Raw genomic sequence first — 21382 nt, forward strand, 5'->3', positions numbered from 1 at the left:
ATATACCATATATAAATACTATATATATATATATATATATATATAATCTATAGGTTTAATTTATTTTTATTTTATTTTTATTTCGTGGTTATATCTTTTTTTTTCCAAATAGCAATTTTAGTGCTTCAACCTATTTAAGTTGCTGCCAAGGCAATTTTTCTAATTAATTAAGTTTTAAATATAATATTATATCTAATATGTTAATATTTATAATCAGTTTTCATTTGAATTTTAGTTAATTTCTTTAGCAATTTTGTGATCTGCTTTCGTCATTTCTGTTTTTTATGTTTTAAACATTACTATTTAGATTTAATTTATTTTTATTTAACTTTCAGCTTTGGTTCAGTTTTAGTTTAGTTTCCAGTGCTTCAGCTTAAACTTATTTCCGTTAACTGCCAAAGCAACATTTTTCACTTTAGTTTACTTTAGTTTTTCTTCTAATATTTATATTTTACTTTACCTGAGCTTTATTTTAACAATTTTCAAGCATGCTTTTAATTGTTTTAGTTAACAATAATAACTCCAGGTTACATATGATGCTGCCAGAACTTGGCCACAATGAGGTATCCAAGAAGTTTTCTGCCTACCATTTGGATCAGTCTTCATGTCAAGAGTGAGCGTATGATGCTTTCAAATCCTGCCAAAGTAGGCAGCATACTATAGGTTTTGAAAGAGATCTATTTCTTTCTCCACAGTCTCTAAAAAACGTATATTTTTACTCAGTAGAGACACATTCTCACACACGTACAGGCCTGAACTTTCACCTTCTTTTCTGTGTCTCTCTCTATGCACATTTACATTTCATCATGCCATTTCTCTAGTGGACTGCTGTTAATTAAATTAAATTTGACGTGGCTCAGCCTCATCTGTGCTTATTTTCCCCACCGCGGCTCCGTGCTGAGCTAACCGGTGCTTGTGAAAGGAGGAAACGAACTCCGAGAGGGTGCTGTGTGCAATTGAACAAGAAAAGGAAGAGTGGAAGAGTGGGTTTTACAGGATTAGAGCTGGCTAAAAATCCGTCTGTGCTTCCTCTGCAGAAAGGACGAGGAGATCCCCCCTTTTGCCAAATGGCACCAGCGCGGCGTCCTCCACCAAGATCCAAAGGCGTCAGATAGATTTCTCTCTTCTGTTGCCATAGGCAACCAATGTCTTCCTCCATCTTTCGGTTATGCTTTCCCCCTCTCTCTCTGTTTTGTGGGCCGCTTGCCGGTAGAGATTCTCTGTTTCCAGGCGGCTTGTCACGTTTCTGTGTTTCTTCGAGCGGTTGGGATAATGCTCTGTGATAATGAGGTTAAAAACCTCATGATGATGTCGAGGAGATTTTCTCTCTTTATGCCATTTTGCTTGGTAACAAACTGACCTGATCTTTTCATCCAGAGCTTCGTCAGATGAGGTGTAATTGCGGCATCCCTCAAAGAGCTCCCGGCTTATAATTACATTTATCTTTCCCTCCCCTGCTTTGTGACATCAGCTCTTTCGGAATATCCTCGGTCTATCCTCGGTCGCAATATGCGTTTCATAATCCTGCTCTTTGATGTTATATTTACAGAGTGCCTCTTCTTCACCTGGTCCCATTTTGCAAACTCTTTAATTATGATTTCCCATCAGGATCCCAAATTAGATTTTTGTTAGCACTTTCTGATGGCGGGTGAATTGGGGAAATTCATCAGCCATAAATATTTCTTACTGATCATGAAACTGTATTTTGCATTATTCCATTAATATTATATAGTATGTTGACCCGACAAAGGAATTATTTAGCTGTTTTTCCGTTGTGTATTTGCAGGAAATGAAACACATTTTGCAGTCAATGTATCACGATTCATCAAGACTTTGATCCTCATATTTTTTTTAGAATTCTTCACCATTCTTGATGTATATCAGGGTTTCTCAATAGGCGGCCCGCGGGCCACATCCGGCCCGTGAGAGAAAAAAGTTTGGCATTCCGCTATATATATATATATAGGTCAGTGGCCCTTGGCTTGGTATTGTTGGCAGCATTCGGCCCTCGGCGAAAACTAATTGAGGAACCCTGGTGTATATCTTTCCAAACCCCAGGTTAACAAGTACTTAAAGGGATAGTTCACCCAAAAATGAAAATTTGATGTTTATCTACTTACCCCCAGGGCATCCAAGATGTAGGTGACTTTGTTTCTTGTCTTCTTCTTCTTCTTGCTTTACGGCGGACTGCTTTCACTTGTAAATAGTATGATCTGTGCGTATTTCTCTCCTGATTCAGCCAGAAGCAATTATATAAAGTTAAAGACTTGATGTATTTGTTTCTTACAAACATGCAGCTTTTTGCTTCAGAAGATGATAATTGATGGATTGGAGTCGTGTTGATTACCTGTGGATTATTGTAATGTTTTTATCAGCTGTTTGGACTCTCATTCTGACGGCACCCATTCACTGCAGAAGATCCACTGGTGAGCAAGTGATGTAATGCTACATTTCTCCAAATCTGTTCATGAAGAAACAAACTCATCTCATTTTGGATGTTCTGAGGAAGAGAAAATGTTCATTTTGGGGTGAATTATTCCTTTAAAATATAATCTATTTTTATAGAACTATGTCTAGGTTCCTAGACAAACATCTGATGGATGAATTTTCCACTGAGCTAAAAGTTGTCAGAAGTCATGTGAGAGTCACTAAGCTTTATAAGTAAACCGCTTGTATGTATGACTTGAATTGCTCACATACTTACACATTATTGTTGGATTAATATTCCGATTTAAACCATGTATTATGTTGCGAACCCAAAAGTTACCTGCTAGTTGGTTTTATTTACTTAAAGCCAATTTTTTTGTCTTATTTTGGACTGTTTCCCATAACTCTCTTTTGCCTTCACAGGTGAGTACACTGTGATGACGGCCCACTTCCACCTGAAGAGAAAGATCGGTTATTTTGTGATTCAGACGTACCTGCCATGCATCATGACCGTCATCCTGTCCCAGGTGTCCTTCTGGCTGAACCGAGAATCTGTTCCAGCCCGGACTGTTTTTGGTGAGTTTAATCTCTGAGTAAATCACGAACTTAATCATACATGTCAGATTGATCTGAGGTTTTGAAATATTTCATACTTTGGACGCTACTTCAAAGAAGTGAAATAAAAGCCTATTTTTAAGTGTATTGTTGCTTGAAATTCAAATGTTAGGTGTTTTAATATCATAAATGGACTGTAATAACCAGAAACCATCATCTTTTGAGTGTGTTTATCATGTTACATGTTGAGGTTTGAATATATTGGTTGATTACAATTGAAAGCTTTCCACAGAGTCACTGTTGCCAAACTGATTTTGTGACTTCTGCAGGATTTTATGATGCACTATTGGCCTCCAGCCGAACTGATGCAGAAAATCTGCATAAATTAATTTACTGTGACAGATTAATGGAGGACTAAGGTCACACTGAGCTGAATAAAAACGTGAAGGTTTGATCGTAGATTAAGATTGGCATGGCTGAGATTGAGTCTAGATTTACAATTCTAACAATAGATATGTGTGCTGTATGTAGTGTGTGTCTATATATAATTTATGTCACTGAAGAAATTAACTGAGAAAAATGTATGGTATAGAAAAATCCCAGTTACCATGGTTACCCATTCATTTCTAAGGGGGAAACCTTTATTTTTAAGAGTGTAGAACCTTTCCATTACACAAAAGGCTATTTATAGCGGAAAAAGGTTCTTTGGGTAATCAAAATGTTTTTTAAAATAAAAATGTCTTTTAAAACTGCCTTTGTTTTTTTTATTTTGTTCTGTTCTCTGATCTGAAACTTCATTAAAAATAAAGTTCATCAAATAATGTTTATCGTTTGGTTTCTGCGTAGACCTGCGTTTGCCACTCTCATTATTTGCACTACATATGCAAATTGGTGGGTGGGGCTAAACAGGCAGTGATGTAGAAGCAGGTGTTGATCTTCTTCTGCGGAGGCGGAGTTTATCCACACTATTACATCATAGAGTAGAACAGGGGTGGTGAACTCCGGTCCTGGAGAACCCCAGTCCTGCAGAGTTCAGCTCAAACCCTAATAAAAACTCACCTGCCTGTAGCTTCCTAGTAACCCCTCAGGCCTTGATTAGCTTGTTCAGGTGTGTTTGATTAGGGTTGAAGCAAAACTCTGCAGGGCTTCGGCTCTCCAGGACCTACGTTCGCCACGCTTGGAGTAGACCAGGGCTGTCCAAACTCGGTCCTGGAGGGCCGGTGTCCTGTCTTTCTCGCACTATCTGTCTATTATACGAGCCTTTTAAACAACCTGCCATCAGGCAAATGTGTGCAGAGTTAGTGCTCCCAAAAGAGATCTTGCCTTGCCAAATAATAACACTGAAAAGTCAGTGTATTAATTGTAGAGCATCAGATGAATTTGTAAAAAGCTCTATGACATTTTTACCATGTCGTAGATTGCTTATTAGCGTTTTATGAGGTGTTGAGATATGTGGAGATTCCCTGAGCTCTGTGTTGCTACGCAGGTAACGTTGAGAAGATGAGCCCTCCTGGCATAGGTTCAGATGTCTTTCTGCCCCTTCCGCCTGTCTCTCTCTTTTTGCCTGTGTCTTTATTCTCTGTCGTCGGTTTCTCTCTCTGTCTCTGGAGTCTTCTGGCAGTTCTTCAGCTGTCCCAGTCACTCTTTCTGTCTCTTATCTTTCTCGCACTATCCGTCTATTATACGAGCCTTTTAAACAACCTGCCATCAGGCAAATGTGTGCAGAGTTAGTGCTCCCAAAAGAGATCTTGCCTTGCCAAATAATAACACTGAAAAGTCAGTGTATTAATTGTAGAGCATCAGATGAATTTGTAAAAAGCTCTATGACATTTTTACCATGTCGTAGATTGCTTATTAGCGTTTTATGAGGTGTTGAGATATTAAAGTTGAAATAGGGAGAATATCATTAAAATGGAGCTCAAAAATCGGAGTATTGTTGTCCATGTAAACGTACTGAGTGATGCCAAATGCCTTGGTTTTTCATGTCGTGATTGATCGCATCGTGACAGGTTTGAATAAATGCTAAATAAAGCTGTCATATGACTTTAGAAGATGTGAGTCATGTGGACTAATTCAGAAGTAATTTTTTGTTCATTTTGGAGATTGACAGCACGTTTATACGCATTTACTTTTGTTGAATGGAAATAAGCAGCCATTCTGCCTAACATCATCTTTTGTGCTTCACAGAAGAAAGAAGGTCATACGGGTTTGGAGCGAGTGTGAAGTGAAGCTGCGGGCTCTTTGATCGCCCCCTTGTTGCTGGCTGCAGTACAGGTCATAAACCCCGCCCTCTCCATGTAAACGAATGGGACTTGAGTCAAAATAAAAAAAATAATTACACTGAGTGACGTGTGAGATAATGAGAGAAGAATGTTCATTTTTTTGTGTGAAAATGTGGCTTTAAGGAAATGAAAGCATAGTTAAAAAGAATAGTTTAACTAGAAATGAAAATCTGCTCACCATCAAGCCATGCAAGATGTAAATGAATTTGTTTCTTCATCAGAACAGATTACATCACTTGCTCATCAATGGATCGTCTGCAGTGAATGGGTGCCGTCTAAATGAGAGTCCAAACAGCTGATAAAAACATCACAATAATCCACAAGTAATCCACACCACTCCAGTCCATCAATTAACGTCTTGTGAAGTGAAAAGCTGCATGTTTGTAATAAACAAATCCATCATTAAGAGGTTTTTAACTTCAAATCGTTGCTTCTATCTATAATATTGTGTTGTCTGATGAAGAAACAAACTGATTTAGATTTTGGATGGCCTGAGGGTGAGTAAATGTTCATTTTTAGGTAAACTGTTTCTTTAACTTTCTGGTGAAGAAGAGAGCAGCTGGTCTCGCCATGTATTATGGTATGTTTTTTTTTTGTTTTTTTTACAGGTTCAGCTGGGTTTATTTGTAGCTCGGTCAATAATGATACTTGATGGAAACTGAAAAATAATTACACAGAAATCAGCCAGTCTGCTGGTCACCATGCCATTTTATAACCTAAATTTAGGATGATGGATTTTTCAGATGGTATTTAGCTTTTTTTTAAAGTGCCAACAGAGGCATTTGAAGTCGTTTTAGGCAGTTTGGAGTGTGTTCCTTTCATCTCCCTGAAGTGCTGAAGTGTGTTCCATTACATTTCTCTCCATGCCAAAACTGATACTTCTCCATCCTGCAGTCTAGAGTCTGACAGCGTCTCTACGAATGAAATGATTAAAGATTTGAACTCTTCAGCAAGCAAATCACCTGCTACCCAAGCAATCAGGGTTCCTGCGCAGTCTTCACTGCTCCCAGTACACCTGTATAATAGACTCCATATTCAATCAATTACAGTATAATCTACTATACTTCCATTTATTTCATTTATTTATTTATTTATTTCACTACAATTAATGACAGATGTGATTTAATATAAAAATATTCAGATTAATTTACAGCAAGTGTTTTTTCACTGTCAAATTTTACTATTTTTTATTTATTTATTACAGTTATAATCACATAACACTTGCACTTTAAACTAGCACACTTGATTATTATTTATTTATTTATTTCCCTAGATTTAGTGATTAATGACTGTTGTGAGGTTTAATATGAAACAATGATTTGGCTAATGTGTCTTTTTACTGTAAAAATTTTATTATTTACATTTTATTTTTATTTAAATTATAATCATAAGTGTTTTTATTTATTTATTTAAAACCTACATTTTATTGATTAATGACTGTTGTAATGTTTAATATAAAAATATTGGGTTAATTGACCAATTAGTTGTGAATTAGCATGTGTCTTTTTACTTTCAAATTTAATTTTGAATATTGTTTTAATAACATTATAATCACATACATGGTGCACTTTACTTGCCTATTAACCATTTACTTTAGCCACATTTTAAGAAGTGGGGCTAATGAGATGGTTCACAATGACTGATGGGTAAATTTCTCTCCACTTCCTGTGTAAATGTGTTCTCTATGATATTTGCAGATTGAGCTAATGCACTTCCTACGATTTGTAATCACATTTAAAATGGTCAGCTGAAATGTATCCGCTGTGTGAGATTATATTGATCTCTTTCACTGTAGCATTTTTTTAAGTTCTGACTGATGCATTGACTGCTTTGTCATTGGATGGATATCTGCAATATGGCTGAAGGTATCTGACAGTAAGAGGAAGGTGATCCATCCTACACTCCCTATCTGCTCTTCTCTGGTCGTCAGCCCGTTTCAAACTGCTGTCATGCTCGTCCCACCTGGGATTGAATACTGGAGAGTTTGACGGCGATGGAAATTAATTGGAGGCATTTGTTTACGTGCATGGTCGCGATCGGAGTCTCCAAGCTTGCCGTCTGTCAGGCCGATCTGTCATTGCAGACCTGGATCAGGCAGGAGTCAGGAACGCACAGGTTCCTCTCCAGAATCCCTTTACGATGCCACCGAGTCTCAGCCGAGAGCGTGAAAATGCTGGAGGATTCTCATTAAGGTTATTGTCTCCCCGGTCCCATGACTGAACAAGGCTGTCATCTTCTTGTATTATTCCCCTCAAAAACTGAATTTTTCAAGCCCTTCCTGGTAATTCACAAGGCACTTTCTAAAAATACTTTCATTTCAGTAAACACAGCACAGATCTTAGAAAGGGACAGAAATGGAAAAGAATGAGAGCAATTCAGGCATTTAAGAGGCCAAAGGGTTGTCATGTTTTTGGATGATTAGAAGCCCCAAGACTGGAAAAAATGTGGTGCACTGAAGATATAACAGCAGGGTCCTTACAGACTCAAGCTTAAGAGATGTTTAGTCTTTCAAAGTCATTGAAGGTGATGTCATTTTTGTGATGTTAATACACTTTCTCCTGCGACACAGGGGGAGATGTGTTGCTCCAACACTATCTCATGACCAATTTGTACGTATTTTTACGAGGTGACTAATTAATACAAATTCGTACAACCTCACTTGTACGTTTTTGGAACGTTTTTCAGAAATGTTATGAATTTGTACGAATCAGGTCATACGAGTTTGTACGAATTAGCCACCCTGTAAAATATGTACGAATTGCCATGAGATTGGGTTGTTGTGCATAATTAATTAATTTAATTAGTTTGTTTTATTTATTGTTTTATTTATTTATTGTTTATCTGTATTTTCCAACCAATAGCAGAGGTAGGGTGTTTTTGGGAACAGTTTTGACCCGTTTTGAAAAATTCAACAAGTTTGATTTGGGGGTGGGGGTATTTATTTATTTATTTATTTAATCATTCATTCATTCATTCATTTTTTTAGTAATTCAATCAACAGTTTTGACTATAGTTTGAAAAAGTCTGAAAAATTAATTAATTCATTCATTCATTCATCCGTTCATTGTTTTACTTATTGTTTTATATATTTATCAATTTCTCTATCATTTTATTCATTTTTTGTTGTTTTATTCTTTTTTGTTGTTGTTGTTGTTTTATTCATTTATTTACTGTTTTATTTATTTGTTTGCATTTTACAACCAATGACAGATGTAGAATGTTTTTGGGAACAGTTTTGACTGTTTAAAAAAATCCACAAGTTGGAAAAGATTTATTTATTTATGTATTTATTTATTTACTTACTATTCATTCATTCATTCATTCATTCATTTGTTTAATGATGTTTTACTCTTTATAACTCTTTTTACTACACATTTGTTTTCATGTGTGTGTGATTGACAAAACCATGTTTTACACACCTGACTCTGCAAACGTTTGCTAAACAGGTTTTAGTTTTTCATGCAATGGTGGAATCAAGTGCTGTTGCATTCATGTGATGCAAGATTTCTACAAAGTTTAAGTTGAAATTCCAACTTCAAGTAATTCGGACAATCTGAGTTGGAATAGAGCTCTGCATTAGTATATCATGGTAATTTGCATTGTGTTGTCCTTGTTTGTATTCCTCTCAGGTGTGACCACTGTACTGACTATGACCACTTTGAGTATCAGCGCCCGTAACTCCCTACCGAAAGTCGCCTATGCCACAGCCATGGACTGGTTCATTGCAGTGTGTTACGCCTTTGTCTTCTCCGCCCTGATTGAGTTCGCCACAGTCAACTACTTCACCAAGCGCGGCTGGGCTTGGGATGGCAAGAGCGTGGTCAATGACAAGGTAATTATCATTAATCATGTCCCAGCATGCTTTGTGTTGTTCAGGTGGGGCGGCGTATGGATAAGATGGATTGACGTGGTGACGGTGCGGTAAATGTTTGAGTGATGTGACATCTCAGAAAAAATGAAGTGACTGATGAGAATTTAAGAGCACTTCAGGTTGATGTGAATTTGGCTTGTCTAGTAGAACACCTGAATACCTCATTTGTTTGTCTCCTGGACAGCAACGTGATTATCCCTATAAAGCCTACAATATCTATTTCATGCCTTCTGTCGTCTTCTTGATATTGATACAAGTAAAAAAAGACCTTTAAGTATAATTATAAATACACCCACTTTCAGGTTGTGGTTCATGTGTCTTTTTGCTGTGAAATCTTGACTGATTTTTGTAAAGTAAACATAACAATAAATGTTATATTGTTAGTAATATTTCAAGATGAACACTTATTGGACTGAAGCAACTTAGGTTTACTTGATTATCCATACAATTATTTTTTTTAGAAAAATCATGTTAAATTCATGTCTCAGTCATCATTGTATTGCATTGAATTATGTTTTGCCTCCACAATAAAAACTACAGAGACTGAAGCAAATTAGGTGTACTTGATTATCCAGACATCATTCTTTAGAAGAATCATTTTCAAATGTGATTAACAAATATGATCATCAGTTGTTTGAGGAATGTTTATTTTTTTATCTTTCAATCATTATTGTATTCCATTGCATTATATGTTTTGTCATATTATTGGGAGATATAGAGTGACAACTGATGTTTATATAATTTTATTTAACTAGTCTGTGATACTGTTATAAGGATCTCAATGATTTATATTACAAGCTATTAGAATTTCATCTTACTATTTGGCCAAATACAAATTGCATATTTTTGCTCAGTTTGGGCCTCTGAAAAAAACTGAGATGTTTTTTCCTCATATGAGCTCCATATTCTCATATATCATACTACATATGAGTCATAAAAGGCTGATGTATCAAATATAATACTCCAAAAGAAAAAAACCTTTTTAAAGATTTTCTCAAAAGATTCAAAAATTGTATAAATTAAAAAAATAAGGTTTTTGTTTTCTTCTGACAATTATTTAATATATGTCAGGCTTTACAGGGTTAAACAGAGACTTTTACTGAATTGCATGGTTCTCGGGTATTTCTCCTGGAAAACAGGCTATAATTATAAATGTATTATAAAAAATAATCTCACATCTGAGATATTGATATGAGTTCGATATGAAACATTTCTTGTCAAATTCATCTTTTTGACAATCGTTTATTTTACGAGAAACATCAGAGACAAAGTTGATACCTAAATAAATGCTTATGCATATCATAAATTACTTTCTTTTTACATTTTATGTTTTATTGCATTTCCAATATGTTCCTCCATCTGTTTAGGGCACCTTAGAAAAAATGTTGGGTGTCTCATTATGGTTTGCCTTTTTAAAAATAGATAGGGGTTGATTTTATATGCTGAGCAACAGCTATTAGAAACTTCACTGATATCCTGACTGTAAAGCCACACTGATAGAATCATGCACCGTTTATGATACATGCGGCTCTTTATACTTCTGCTGCAGGTCAGGATGAAATAACCACAGATTAGTCCATTATGATCTTATCATTGAGCACTGCAGACTTCACTCATATCCTGCTCATTTGAGCCAGGAGAAACTACAGAGGCTCAGATTACACTGAGGGTTCATCTAAATCTAATTAGTACAGATTCATTAGTGATTATTCATGCAGACATTCTGGACTGGTTGATTACAGAAGAAAATGTCATTTTTATGGTTTATAAAGAAAATGTACGTGGTGATTGCCTGTGCAATTGCCTGTGGTTGCTCACATGTTCTAGGTTTTGTTATAGGTTGTTAATGAGTTTTAGGTGTTTCTAAGGCATTGCTATGTGGTTGCTAATGTGTCTAGGTGTTGCTATGGGGGTTCTAATGAGTTCTAGGTGTTGCTACGGCGTTGCTATGTGGTTTCTAACATGTTGTATGTGTTGCTATGGGATTGCCAATGAATTCTAGGTGTTGCTGTGGGTGTTCTAACGAGGTTTAGGTGTTGTTAAGGCATTGCAGTTTGGTTGCTAATATTTTTAGGTGTTGCTATGGGTTGTGTCAAGTTCTAGGCATGGCTATGTGGTTTTTAACATGTTCTAGGTGTTGATATGGGGTTGTTAACATGTTCTAGGTGTTGCTAAGAGTTGCTAATGAGTTCAAGGTATTGCTATGGGGGTTCTATGTGTTGCTAAAGGAGAGTTAATTAGTTTTAGGTGTTACTGTGGGGTTGTTAACATGTTCTATCTGTTGCTATGGGTTTGCTAATTAGTTCAGGTGTTACAATGGATTTATTAACATGTTCTAGGTGTTGCTATGGGGGTTCTAACAACTTCTAGGTGTTGCTAGGGCATTGCAGTGTGGTTGCTAATTTGTTTCACGTGTTGCTATGGGTTGTAACAAGTTCTAGGCATTGCTAGGGCGTTACTATGTGGTTTCTAACATGTTCTAGGTGTTGCTATGGGGTTGCTAATGAGTTCTAGGTGTTACAATTTGGTTGTTAACATGTTCTGTGTGTTGCTATGGGGGTTACTAATGAGTTATTGGCATTACTTTGGGGTTGTTAACGTTCTATGTGTTACTAACATGTTCTAGATATTGCTAGGGTGTTCTATGGTGGTTACTAGATGGTTGCTTACTGCTGAGGTCAAAAATATCTATGGTTTCATGGTCTAGATATGGTTCATGGTGCAGATATGGTGTGAAATGAAATGTCATGTTTGAAATTCATGTTCAAAATACCAACTGTATGGGAAAAGTAATGCTCCAAAGTTTAATACATAAGCTTAAAGATTTTTTTTAACTAATTTATAAACCAGTAATGAGAGAAATATGATCCAAGACCAGCATTGGACATTTATTTGCAGACAAGATTTATGACCGCACAGTCAGTTAAAATTATGCCCAAGCAGAACTGCATCATGTGCTATTTTCCAGTCAAATGATTTTAATGACTATTGAGATTTTAGTGCTCTGCAAAGAATTATTGTAATCCAGTGAAGTCAACCCTGAAATTTACCGTCACCCTGTCTTTCTGACAGACTTCTTTTCCGATCTGTCATCACATCCACAGAATCAAATCTGGAGTCTTATTTTCGTTTTCTGGGATTGATTAATATCGGTTTCATAGGGTCTCTTCCTACCCCTAGTCAGACTCTGTAGCACCAGATCATTGCTTATTCATGAGCCTTCATATCTCCACAAATCACATTCTTCCCACTAAAGGTCAGTCAGCCAATCAGAAATGACAGCCTGTAGAATTGGCATGTTTATGCAGATTTTGGCACTCTCTTCCTCAGTCACAGAGAGTATATGTTAATTTCTTGGTTTCTTGGTCCAAGTTTTTGGTGTCTGATGCACCTAAAATAGATTTCATCTATCTAATAGATTTGGTGCCACTACAGTGAACATTTTATAAACTTTTAAGATAAAGTCATGTTTTCACTCCAAAATGTTTAATTAAAAGAAAATGAAGCCCTATACTCATTGCAATGCAAACAAATCTTGTTCTCATTACTGTAATCCCAAAAGATATCACAGTACAAAAATATCTTAAATAGCCAAACATATGCTTAATGCATGTATGCGTGTATTTACTTATGTATTTATTGATATATATATATATATCCATAAATATATATAAATTTTATTATATATATATTAAACAAAACCTTTTTTCTTTTTGATTTTTGGCTTATTTTCTTGATAGATTTTGTGAGATTAATTTCCAAGAGGCACAGAAAACACACTTCACATATACACAGTGACTGACTTGTTTACTCAGAATCTGCCACATACATTTTCTAAAACAACATAAAAATTAATTATTTAAGCATGAAATGGGCTCTGTGGGATTTTAAAGTGTCATTCCATTTGTTTCACTGAAGGCTGTTTGACAATATGCTCACGTTGTCAGTGTTCATTTTAACATGCACAGCTAAGCAAGATATGGTTTAGAGTGTATTGCACTCTAATCTGAATCTCAGCCCAACCAGAACCTTTAGGAGATCTTCACTGATTTCATCCAAGGTATCCAAGTGACGTCTATGGAGCAGCAAGCTGTCAGACTCATTTGCAGTGATCATACATTGTTTAAGTGCAGAATTTCAGTGGAGTTTGAGCTGACCGTGTATATCAAACATCCCTCTCTTAGTAACCATCCTGCGTTTAGACTGATGCATTACTAGTTCCTGTCAGTCTCTTTAATTACCACATGCACTTCCAGCAGCGCATTCATCAGCGCGTCAGGGAGAGGTGGTGCTCTTGGGATGAGGGGGGAGGTGGAGGTCTGTCTGTCTGTGGCGTTTTGAAGCACCGGGAATGAGAGCAGGGCCTGCAGGCATGTGCCGATAACCCAGCTGGAGAAACATACTGAACGCTCAGCGCATTCGCCATCAAATCACCTGCACAAGTCAGTTCTGCTCCACTGCTGCGTCATCTCATATCACTCGGGGCAGGACTTCTTACTTTAAAGTCAACATGAAATAGCATTTACAAACCATTTTAATTTCATGATGTGACTTGTTTCCATGTGAAACAGGATGCTTGTGGGGAAAAAAGTGTATTTCTGTCATGACAATGTGTTTAGCATGGTAATATACATGGCAGTGTTAATGTGTTTGGTCTTGGCAGAATAGATCTGCTACGCTGCTGCTGCGACAGAGCAAGTACCGAGACATGCTACTGCCAATACAACCATAGACATGCTGCTGTGAGCATATAAGAAATACTGCTGCTGCACACTTAACATATGTGAAATAACCTCCATATATAACATACATGAAATTGCCTCGTAGCAGATCTATACAGGTGGAGCTGGGGAAGGTGGAGGGTTTCTGAGGTGCACTGTAACTGGCACAACAAGCACTAGCCAAGTATTTGAATATTGAGCAGCAGCTCATTGGCTGCTGATAAAAAAAGAAACCAATCAGCCGCACCATGTGAATAATGATATCATTATGTCAGATTGAGTTAGAACCTATAGCCTGCACCATCTAGTGTTTCATGACAGAAATTTAAAGATATGTATATATATATATATATACATACTGTATATATGGTCATGAAAAATGGTATATATGATAGTGGTGTGTCAGGCTTATTATAGTTAACTAAAGTAAAACTAAAGCCGAAATGATTAAATGTAAATGTAATGTTAATGTAAATATATAAAAAATATGTAAAAGGATAGTTATATTTATACAACAGTTCCTTCTGGTTCTCAAATCTGATTGGTTGAGAACCATGAGATATTGTACTGGTATCACTACAGGAACGCCCTTTCACAATTTTGTATCACTCCGCTTGTTCTAGCCGGGTCTATGTTTTTTTTAATTGTTCACTGAGCTAATCGTAGAGTACGTTAGTTAATATAAGAAGAAACGTCTAGCTTCGCGGTCTCTCTCTCTCTCATTTGGATGCACGTCTTGCCGCATTGTTTCTCTCTTATAACCTCATTATTTCTCACTAATAACCTAACTGAAGCAGTACATGCCCTTGATGCGAATTCAAAAAGTGACGTATGTTTAACTGTCAACTTAAACTTTGAATCCGTGGCGGAAGGAAGTAGTTCCGCACAAAAGAGGTTTTTATTAGGCTCTCCATTGTTTCTTGTTTAATTACACACATGTTCCGTCAAACTGTTGTATAAACGCAATATCACTCTCGTACTCGAGTGATACCGGCTCTATATCAGCGGCTGATTGCCTCTGGCCTAATCACAGCCATGCTGATATAGAGCCGGTATCGCTCTCGTACTCGAGTGATATTGCTCATATATAATAATTTTAGCCTATATTACCCAGGCTTATCTGTGTAAATTGCATGTGTCTCTTTTTGTGTGGGTGGGTGGGTGTGTATGCACACGTTAATGGAGTGAGAAAGTTGTTATTAATGACTGTTTGTTGTGTGTGGGATCTTGTTATATTTCTGTGTGTGAGTGGCGCCGGCACAGCTGAATTTTCCCGCTGCTGTTATGACAAGAACTTATTGAATCATGAATCTTCCTCCCGTTCTTCATCATGAGTCTGCTCATCCTCGACACCTCCAGTTGTCCCATCAACTCCTCATCATAGTACCGCTCGTTTTGCAATTTGTGTGGTTTTCTCTGGCAAGCGGATGACGTATAACACACATAGACTGCATTCCCACAGTGTTTGGGATTGACACCCATATTTGAGGCTGGGATTGTCCTGTTCAGATTGAAATCTGTCAGTGTGAATGGCAGCCAATCCTATTCTTTTAATCACTTAGAACCACACAAAAATAATAAGTAAAAACACATTTTTATTGCAGCTGTTAACTTCACAACTTCCTCACAAATTGGTTATAAAATACAGTTCTCGCTCACTTTCATATCCAAACTGTGTCAACAGAACTGCATTAAGCACTCCAAATAGGACTGACAAGTGAATTTCTTATCAAAAGTGACAAACTCTTACTTTCCCTACAGAAAAAGGAGAAAGCTTCAGTCATCAAGAAGAACAACGCCTACGCTGTCGCCGTGGCGAACTACGCCCCCAACATCACAAAGGACACCGTCCTCCCCACCATCGCCAAGGGAAGCATAGCCGAACAGGGAAAGACCAAAGCTGACGGGAAACCGGCCGAGGCGAAGAAAACCTTCAACAGCGTGAGTAAAATCGACCGCATATCCCGCATCATGTTCCCGGTTCTCTTCGGGACATTCAACCTGGTTTACTGGGCGACGTATTTGAACAGAGAACCCGTGATCAAAGACATGATGCCCTCTTATTAGACGGTGTCCAGGGTTGTGACGGATTCCACTAAGCAGGACTAAAGACTAGGCCAAAACCACCCAGGGACTGAATATAATCACGCTCTGACGCTCTTTCCCATCTGCTCCACACAGACGTGTCGTGGATTGTTGCAAGATGCCTTTCTATCGCTCTCTATCGCTCGTCACTTTTTTCTACAGCTTTTTCAGCAGTGCTTTTGAAATGAAATTTCCCTTTGTACATATGTATGTAGTGAAAATGAAAATGGCGTGTTATGTTTGTGTTTCGCTCTGTGAGAATCTGACTTTGGACCTCTATCTGTGATATAGACTAGCAAATTATAGTGATTTATTTATTTATTTGATGTAAAAGTTAAACCTTTTTGTGATGGTGCTTGTTTTTGAGTAGCCTATAAATATTTTTTTTTTTATAAGACCAAGCTCTTGTGCTTATGGTCTGATATTTTGTGCTGGGCCCATACACAAAAAAAACATATGAAATCAACTGTTTACACACATTGCTGTATCTTTACCCTCTGTGATTTTATTTTCTTCTATTGAACCAGGAATGTTCCTTTAACAGCATTTTGGAAGATTTGTTTACTGTCAGTTTTTGACTACATCCCTTTATAAAGGTCTCTAATGCAGCAGCATGTATCAGGGTTGTTTGGAAAGCTCATTCAACCTGAACTTTGAAGTCAAGAAGAAACCGCAATTGCATGCCATATTACTTCCATAATGTGCCCTATTTTTGAGTAAAATTACACAACAACAACAACAAAATGCAAGCTGGGGTTTGATTTTACCCATTGGGGATTTACAGTATTCCATTTCATTTAAAAACAAGCCAACAAGGCTAGAGCTGAAAGCAAATTGTTGTATTTTGATGAAAGATTAGGAATACATATTATTTAGTCTTAAAAGAAACAGCTCACCTAAAAATTTTATTTGCTGAAAATTTGCACTAAAATTTTAGGCCATTCAAGATGTACGAGTTTGTGTCTTTATCAGAACATATTTGGGGAAATTTAACATTAGATCACTTGCTCACCAATGGATCCTCTGCAGTGAATGGGTGCCGTCAGAATGAGAGTCCAAACAGCTGATAAAAACATCACAATAATCCACAAGTAACTTTTGGACTGTTTTTGTTTTTGCAGACTGAAGATAAGACAAATTTTCACTTGATAAAGTAGTGTTATCATAATGATTGATTTGTTTATTACAAACATTCGGTTTATAGATTATTATTGTGATGTTTTTATCAGCTATTTGGACTCTCATTCTGACGGTACCCATTCACTGCAAAGGATCCAGTGGTGAGCAAGTGCTCCAAGTCTGTTCCGATGAAGAAACACACTCATCAACATCTTGGATGGCCTGAGGTTGAAAATATTTTAGGGAAATGTTCATTTTTGGGTGAAATCTTACTTTAAGAATTAGTCACAAGAAAGTAAAATGGGTCCATATAACTTTAAACGTGACTAGACTTGGTGCTTCATGATTGTACATAAATGCACTATTTCCTAGGCATAGTTTTTGTTCATTATTCTTACATTGCATATTAATGAATCCACTATAAATACAGCAAGTTGAGCTTTCCTCACATCCTTCCATCAAAGATGAAGTGCATCATTTTTGATGTTGAAATACTTTCTCCTTGTCCAGGTTTAATGTGAAAACACTATTATAAGACATCTGCATGTTGCCTTCTTAAAGAGTGAAAACACTGTGGCTTTGCGGCACTTTAAGAACTTTAAGCAGCCTGATATGGGCGGAGCTATTTGTTTTTCAACCAATGGCAGACAGGGAGTGTTTGGAAACAATCTGTTTGGTGCTGTTAATGATGCAGAAATGACACACTTCATCTTTCATGCTGGAGCTAAGGAAATTAGTGAGCATGTTAAAAATTTATAATCATGATGATTTCATGTTCAGTAGTTTCCTCATTTTGCCACTGTGCTTTCCTGTAATTGAATTCTTGCAGACAATGATTTTTTTGGACCAAAAGACCGAAGTGCTTCAGCTACTGCATGTTTACTGCAATTGTTTACCCTCTAAAATGAAGCTAAATATTCTTAAAATTCAGTGTGTTACAAAATATGATGCAGTAACATCATATAAATGTCACTGACTCTGAATTCTGCAAATTTCAATTGCTTGTCACAGAGAAGACAACATTTTTTTGTATATATGTAAGGAATATTTGTTCATGTAGGTGTTGTTATACATTTGTGTGTGATTTACCATGAGCCTGTTTTATGTTGTCTGTTTGTACAGTTTTTTACACAGAAAAAAATACGCATTGCAGAGATTCCAGGCAAGCCTTTAAGTTATTCGTTTTAAGGGAAAGATGTATGATGTTCATTTAAGCATGCTGCAGCCTTTTAGGCTCTATAGAAAATGATCAAAGTTTTTCTGAATGGTATACATTGTTGTTACAATTATTTATTACTATTTATTATTGTTCATTTGTTCATTATAAAAAAAATATTTTCTAATGTTTAGGAGTTCATATCAAAGTGTCAATATGTTTTTCAATATGTTTAGCTAAAATTTATTTAATATATTTATTGAATACGTATTAATTTATTCTCTTTATTTCTCAGTATTATTTGACATGCTATCATATTAAATCTCTTTTCTGTGTGAATATCATATAGTTTGAAGCTCTGCTTTAATTTTCACATTGCTTTGATTGTATTAAATGATGGTTGCATCTTTGTTATGCAGAAACTGTTTGAGCAATAAAAAAAGAAGAGGTGACATGTAAACTTCCTGGCATGGAAAAGAGTTTTTCACAGAATGTATAGATCTCTGTCATTGCCCTGCTAAAAGACGATGCAAATACATATTGAATGAAACATTCATTATTAACGAAACACATTAATGACAGCATTATTATTTAAAGGAACATTGCATCCAAAAATAAAATTTGATCTAATTTATCTCACTTACATGGTGCTCTAAATGCGTATGCTGTTATTTTTATGGTATTTTTGTGTACTTTTGGAAGGTATACATACATGATCACTATGAAGCTGCATGAGGATCTTTCAGAAATTCTTCTTTTGCGCGCACTTCATTAAAAAAATACCAGCATATGGGTTTGGAACAACATGAGGATGAGTAAATGACTGCATTTTCACTCTGTGTGAACTATTCCTTTAATTGAAAATGTGGGGGGAAATCAATAAGTTGTATACTTTTTTAAATGAATCACCAAGACCAGTTCTCACTTATGTCTGTTACTATTCTATATAATGAATATGTTGTTTCCTATAATGTAAATGTGAATTTAGGCACACGACCAACAACTGCTGGGACTCAGTTTCCAAATATTGGTACTTTCTCTTTCAAACATAATTCTACTTACTCTTTCAACAGCTTCTTGCTAAAAAAAAAAACTAAAACAAATATATTCATGTCGGATTCTTTTATTTATGTCTCTTTCAGGGCATTTTCCAGTATTCAGGATGGTTAAAATACATGCTGATATACATTCTTTTGCTGTTATTTGCCATTGTTTTGTGCCAGGCTGCATGATGACTAAGATCTTGGGAAAAGGCAAAATATGTCAATTGCGAAATAGGTTAAGTAGTATTTTCTCCTTCTGTTTAAAAACTGATTATTGAAAGTATTGCTATCCTTTTATCCAAGCAACTTAGGAAAATTAAAGGAATAGTTCACCCAAAAATTTAAATCTGCTGAAAATGTACTCAAGCTCAGGCCATTCAACATGTAGATGAGTTTATTACTTTATCAAAACAGATTTGGAGAATTGTAGCATTACATAACTTGCTCAGCAATGGATCATCTGCAGTGAATGGGTGCCGTCAGAATGAGAGACCAAAAAGCGAACGAAAACATCATAATAATCCACAAGTAATCTACACGTCTCCAGTCCATTAATTAATGTTTTGTGAACTGAAAAGCTGCATGTTTCTAAGAAACAAATCTATTATTAATGCATATTCATGCATTTGTCACTTCTGGCCAAAATTCTAGGTGATAATCCATGATAAAATCTGTTCTGATGAAGAAACAAACTCATCTACTCATCTGTATATCTTGGATGGCCTGAAGGGGAGTACATTTTCAGCAAATTTTTATTTTTGGGTGCAAGAAAAGATCAGGACATGGGCTCATGGAACTCCATAATCAGATACAGGGATTTCCCTCCAGTACCGTTTCTAGGCATAGGCAAGTTAGGCGGTCGCCTAGGGCGCCACCAGCAGGAGGGGGCGCCAATGAGCGCATGTACTGGTGCTACATTTTAGCAGGGTTGTGATGAGTGGCACGGCCCCCCTGAAATATGATTGCCGCCCCCACTGGATCCCCCAACATCACTGGGCTAGAGTACTGTCAATTTGACGATGCCTGTATGCCATTGGATCAGAGCGCTGTCAATTGTTGCATGCAAAGTTTGCATTTGGAGCGCTCAACAACATCATTAGATCAATGGGTTCTGTCAGTGCTTTGTCAAGGTAAGGCTTTTTTTTTTGCCTTGCAATAAAGCCAAGTTCAAAGGCCAATTTAAAATATTGGTACAATAAAAAGTGCACAAAATCAGTATTTTGTTTAGGCAGTATTTGTGGCAGTCGATAAATCATGTTGCGAAATTTGTCCAAAAGGTAGAAACAATGTTACATTTATAAAGTTTTATTTTGAAATGTAAGTCAATAACAATTGGCTGGAGCCAGAGCCAATGGTGAAAGTCTTTGCGCGAGGAGACCCCGCCCCATTTTGGAGGTTCTGCCCACTTTTGGAGTTCACGCCCCATTTTGGAGATCTCCGGTCTGTAGTTATATCTACTTGGAGAGGAGCAGTGTCATACACATAGAGGGCAGTGTCTCGTTATTTAAAGGGGAAGTTCACGCATCAATGAGTAACAAAGGAACAAGTAGCTGCATTCTGTTTACTTTTATGCCACTGATCAGGCTTTTGTATGTAGTTTGAGGTAACAAAGGGTTTTATATTTGACTGAAATAATGCAATAACTGACAAATCAACTGAACAAAAAACAGATAAAGACAAAAAGTAGCCACTGATAATATCTAAACATGTATCTAAATCCAAATGGAATAAAATAAATTTATGTGTGATGACAATTTCTCGTTACTATGACAAACAATTTAAATGTGACAAGAAACTGATGTCTGAAAAGAAATTATAATAACCTATATGCAAATATAATTTGGAAATGTGTCAAGGTTGTTATTTAAGATTTGAGTGTTTACATAATCAGTTTTACGTTGTTTTGTATGTAATCTTATATTTTCTTGTTTGGGAGTGGGAGTGGAAGTTGGATGGGGGGGGGCTGCTAATAGGGATTTCGGGCATCCAAATGGCTAGAAACGGCCCTGTTTCCCTCAATGCCTTTTCAGCTGGGTCAAGGAAACAAAATACTATGAGCGTGACACAATACTTCAGCTAACTCCCCATTCAGATTGATTTTTTGGAGGAGGCTTCTCTCTGCA

The 21382-nt window shown here is 36.6% G+C and overlaps 1 protein-coding gene across 1 annotated transcript in view; it reads left to right on the forward strand.

Moving 5' to 3' along the window:
- Positions 1 to 16832, forward strand: part of LOC107716031 (gamma-aminobutyric acid receptor subunit alpha-2-like) — a 72498-nt gene extending 55666 nt beyond the window's left edge. The window contains exons 8-10 of the mRNA XM_016522344.1: positions 2851 to 3003; positions 8894 to 9096; positions 15618 to 16832. Coding sequence (XP_016377830.1) covers positions 2851 to 3003; positions 8894 to 9096; positions 15618 to 15923 — 662 coding nt within the window. The 3' untranslated portion in view covers positions 15924 to 16832. The remainder of the gene's footprint in view (positions 1 to 2850; positions 3004 to 8893; positions 9097 to 15617) is intronic.
- Positions 16833 to 21382: the final 4550 nt, after the last annotated feature.

The sequence above is a fragment of the Sinocyclocheilus rhinocerous genome, unplaced genomic scaffold (assembly GCF_001515625.1).
Source record: "Sinocyclocheilus rhinocerous isolate Xijiao unplaced genomic scaffold, SAMN03320098_v1.1 scaffold720, whole genome shotgun sequence".
Lineage (NCBI taxonomy): Eukaryota > Metazoa > Chordata > Actinopteri > Cypriniformes > Cyprinidae > Sinocyclocheilus > Sinocyclocheilus rhinocerous.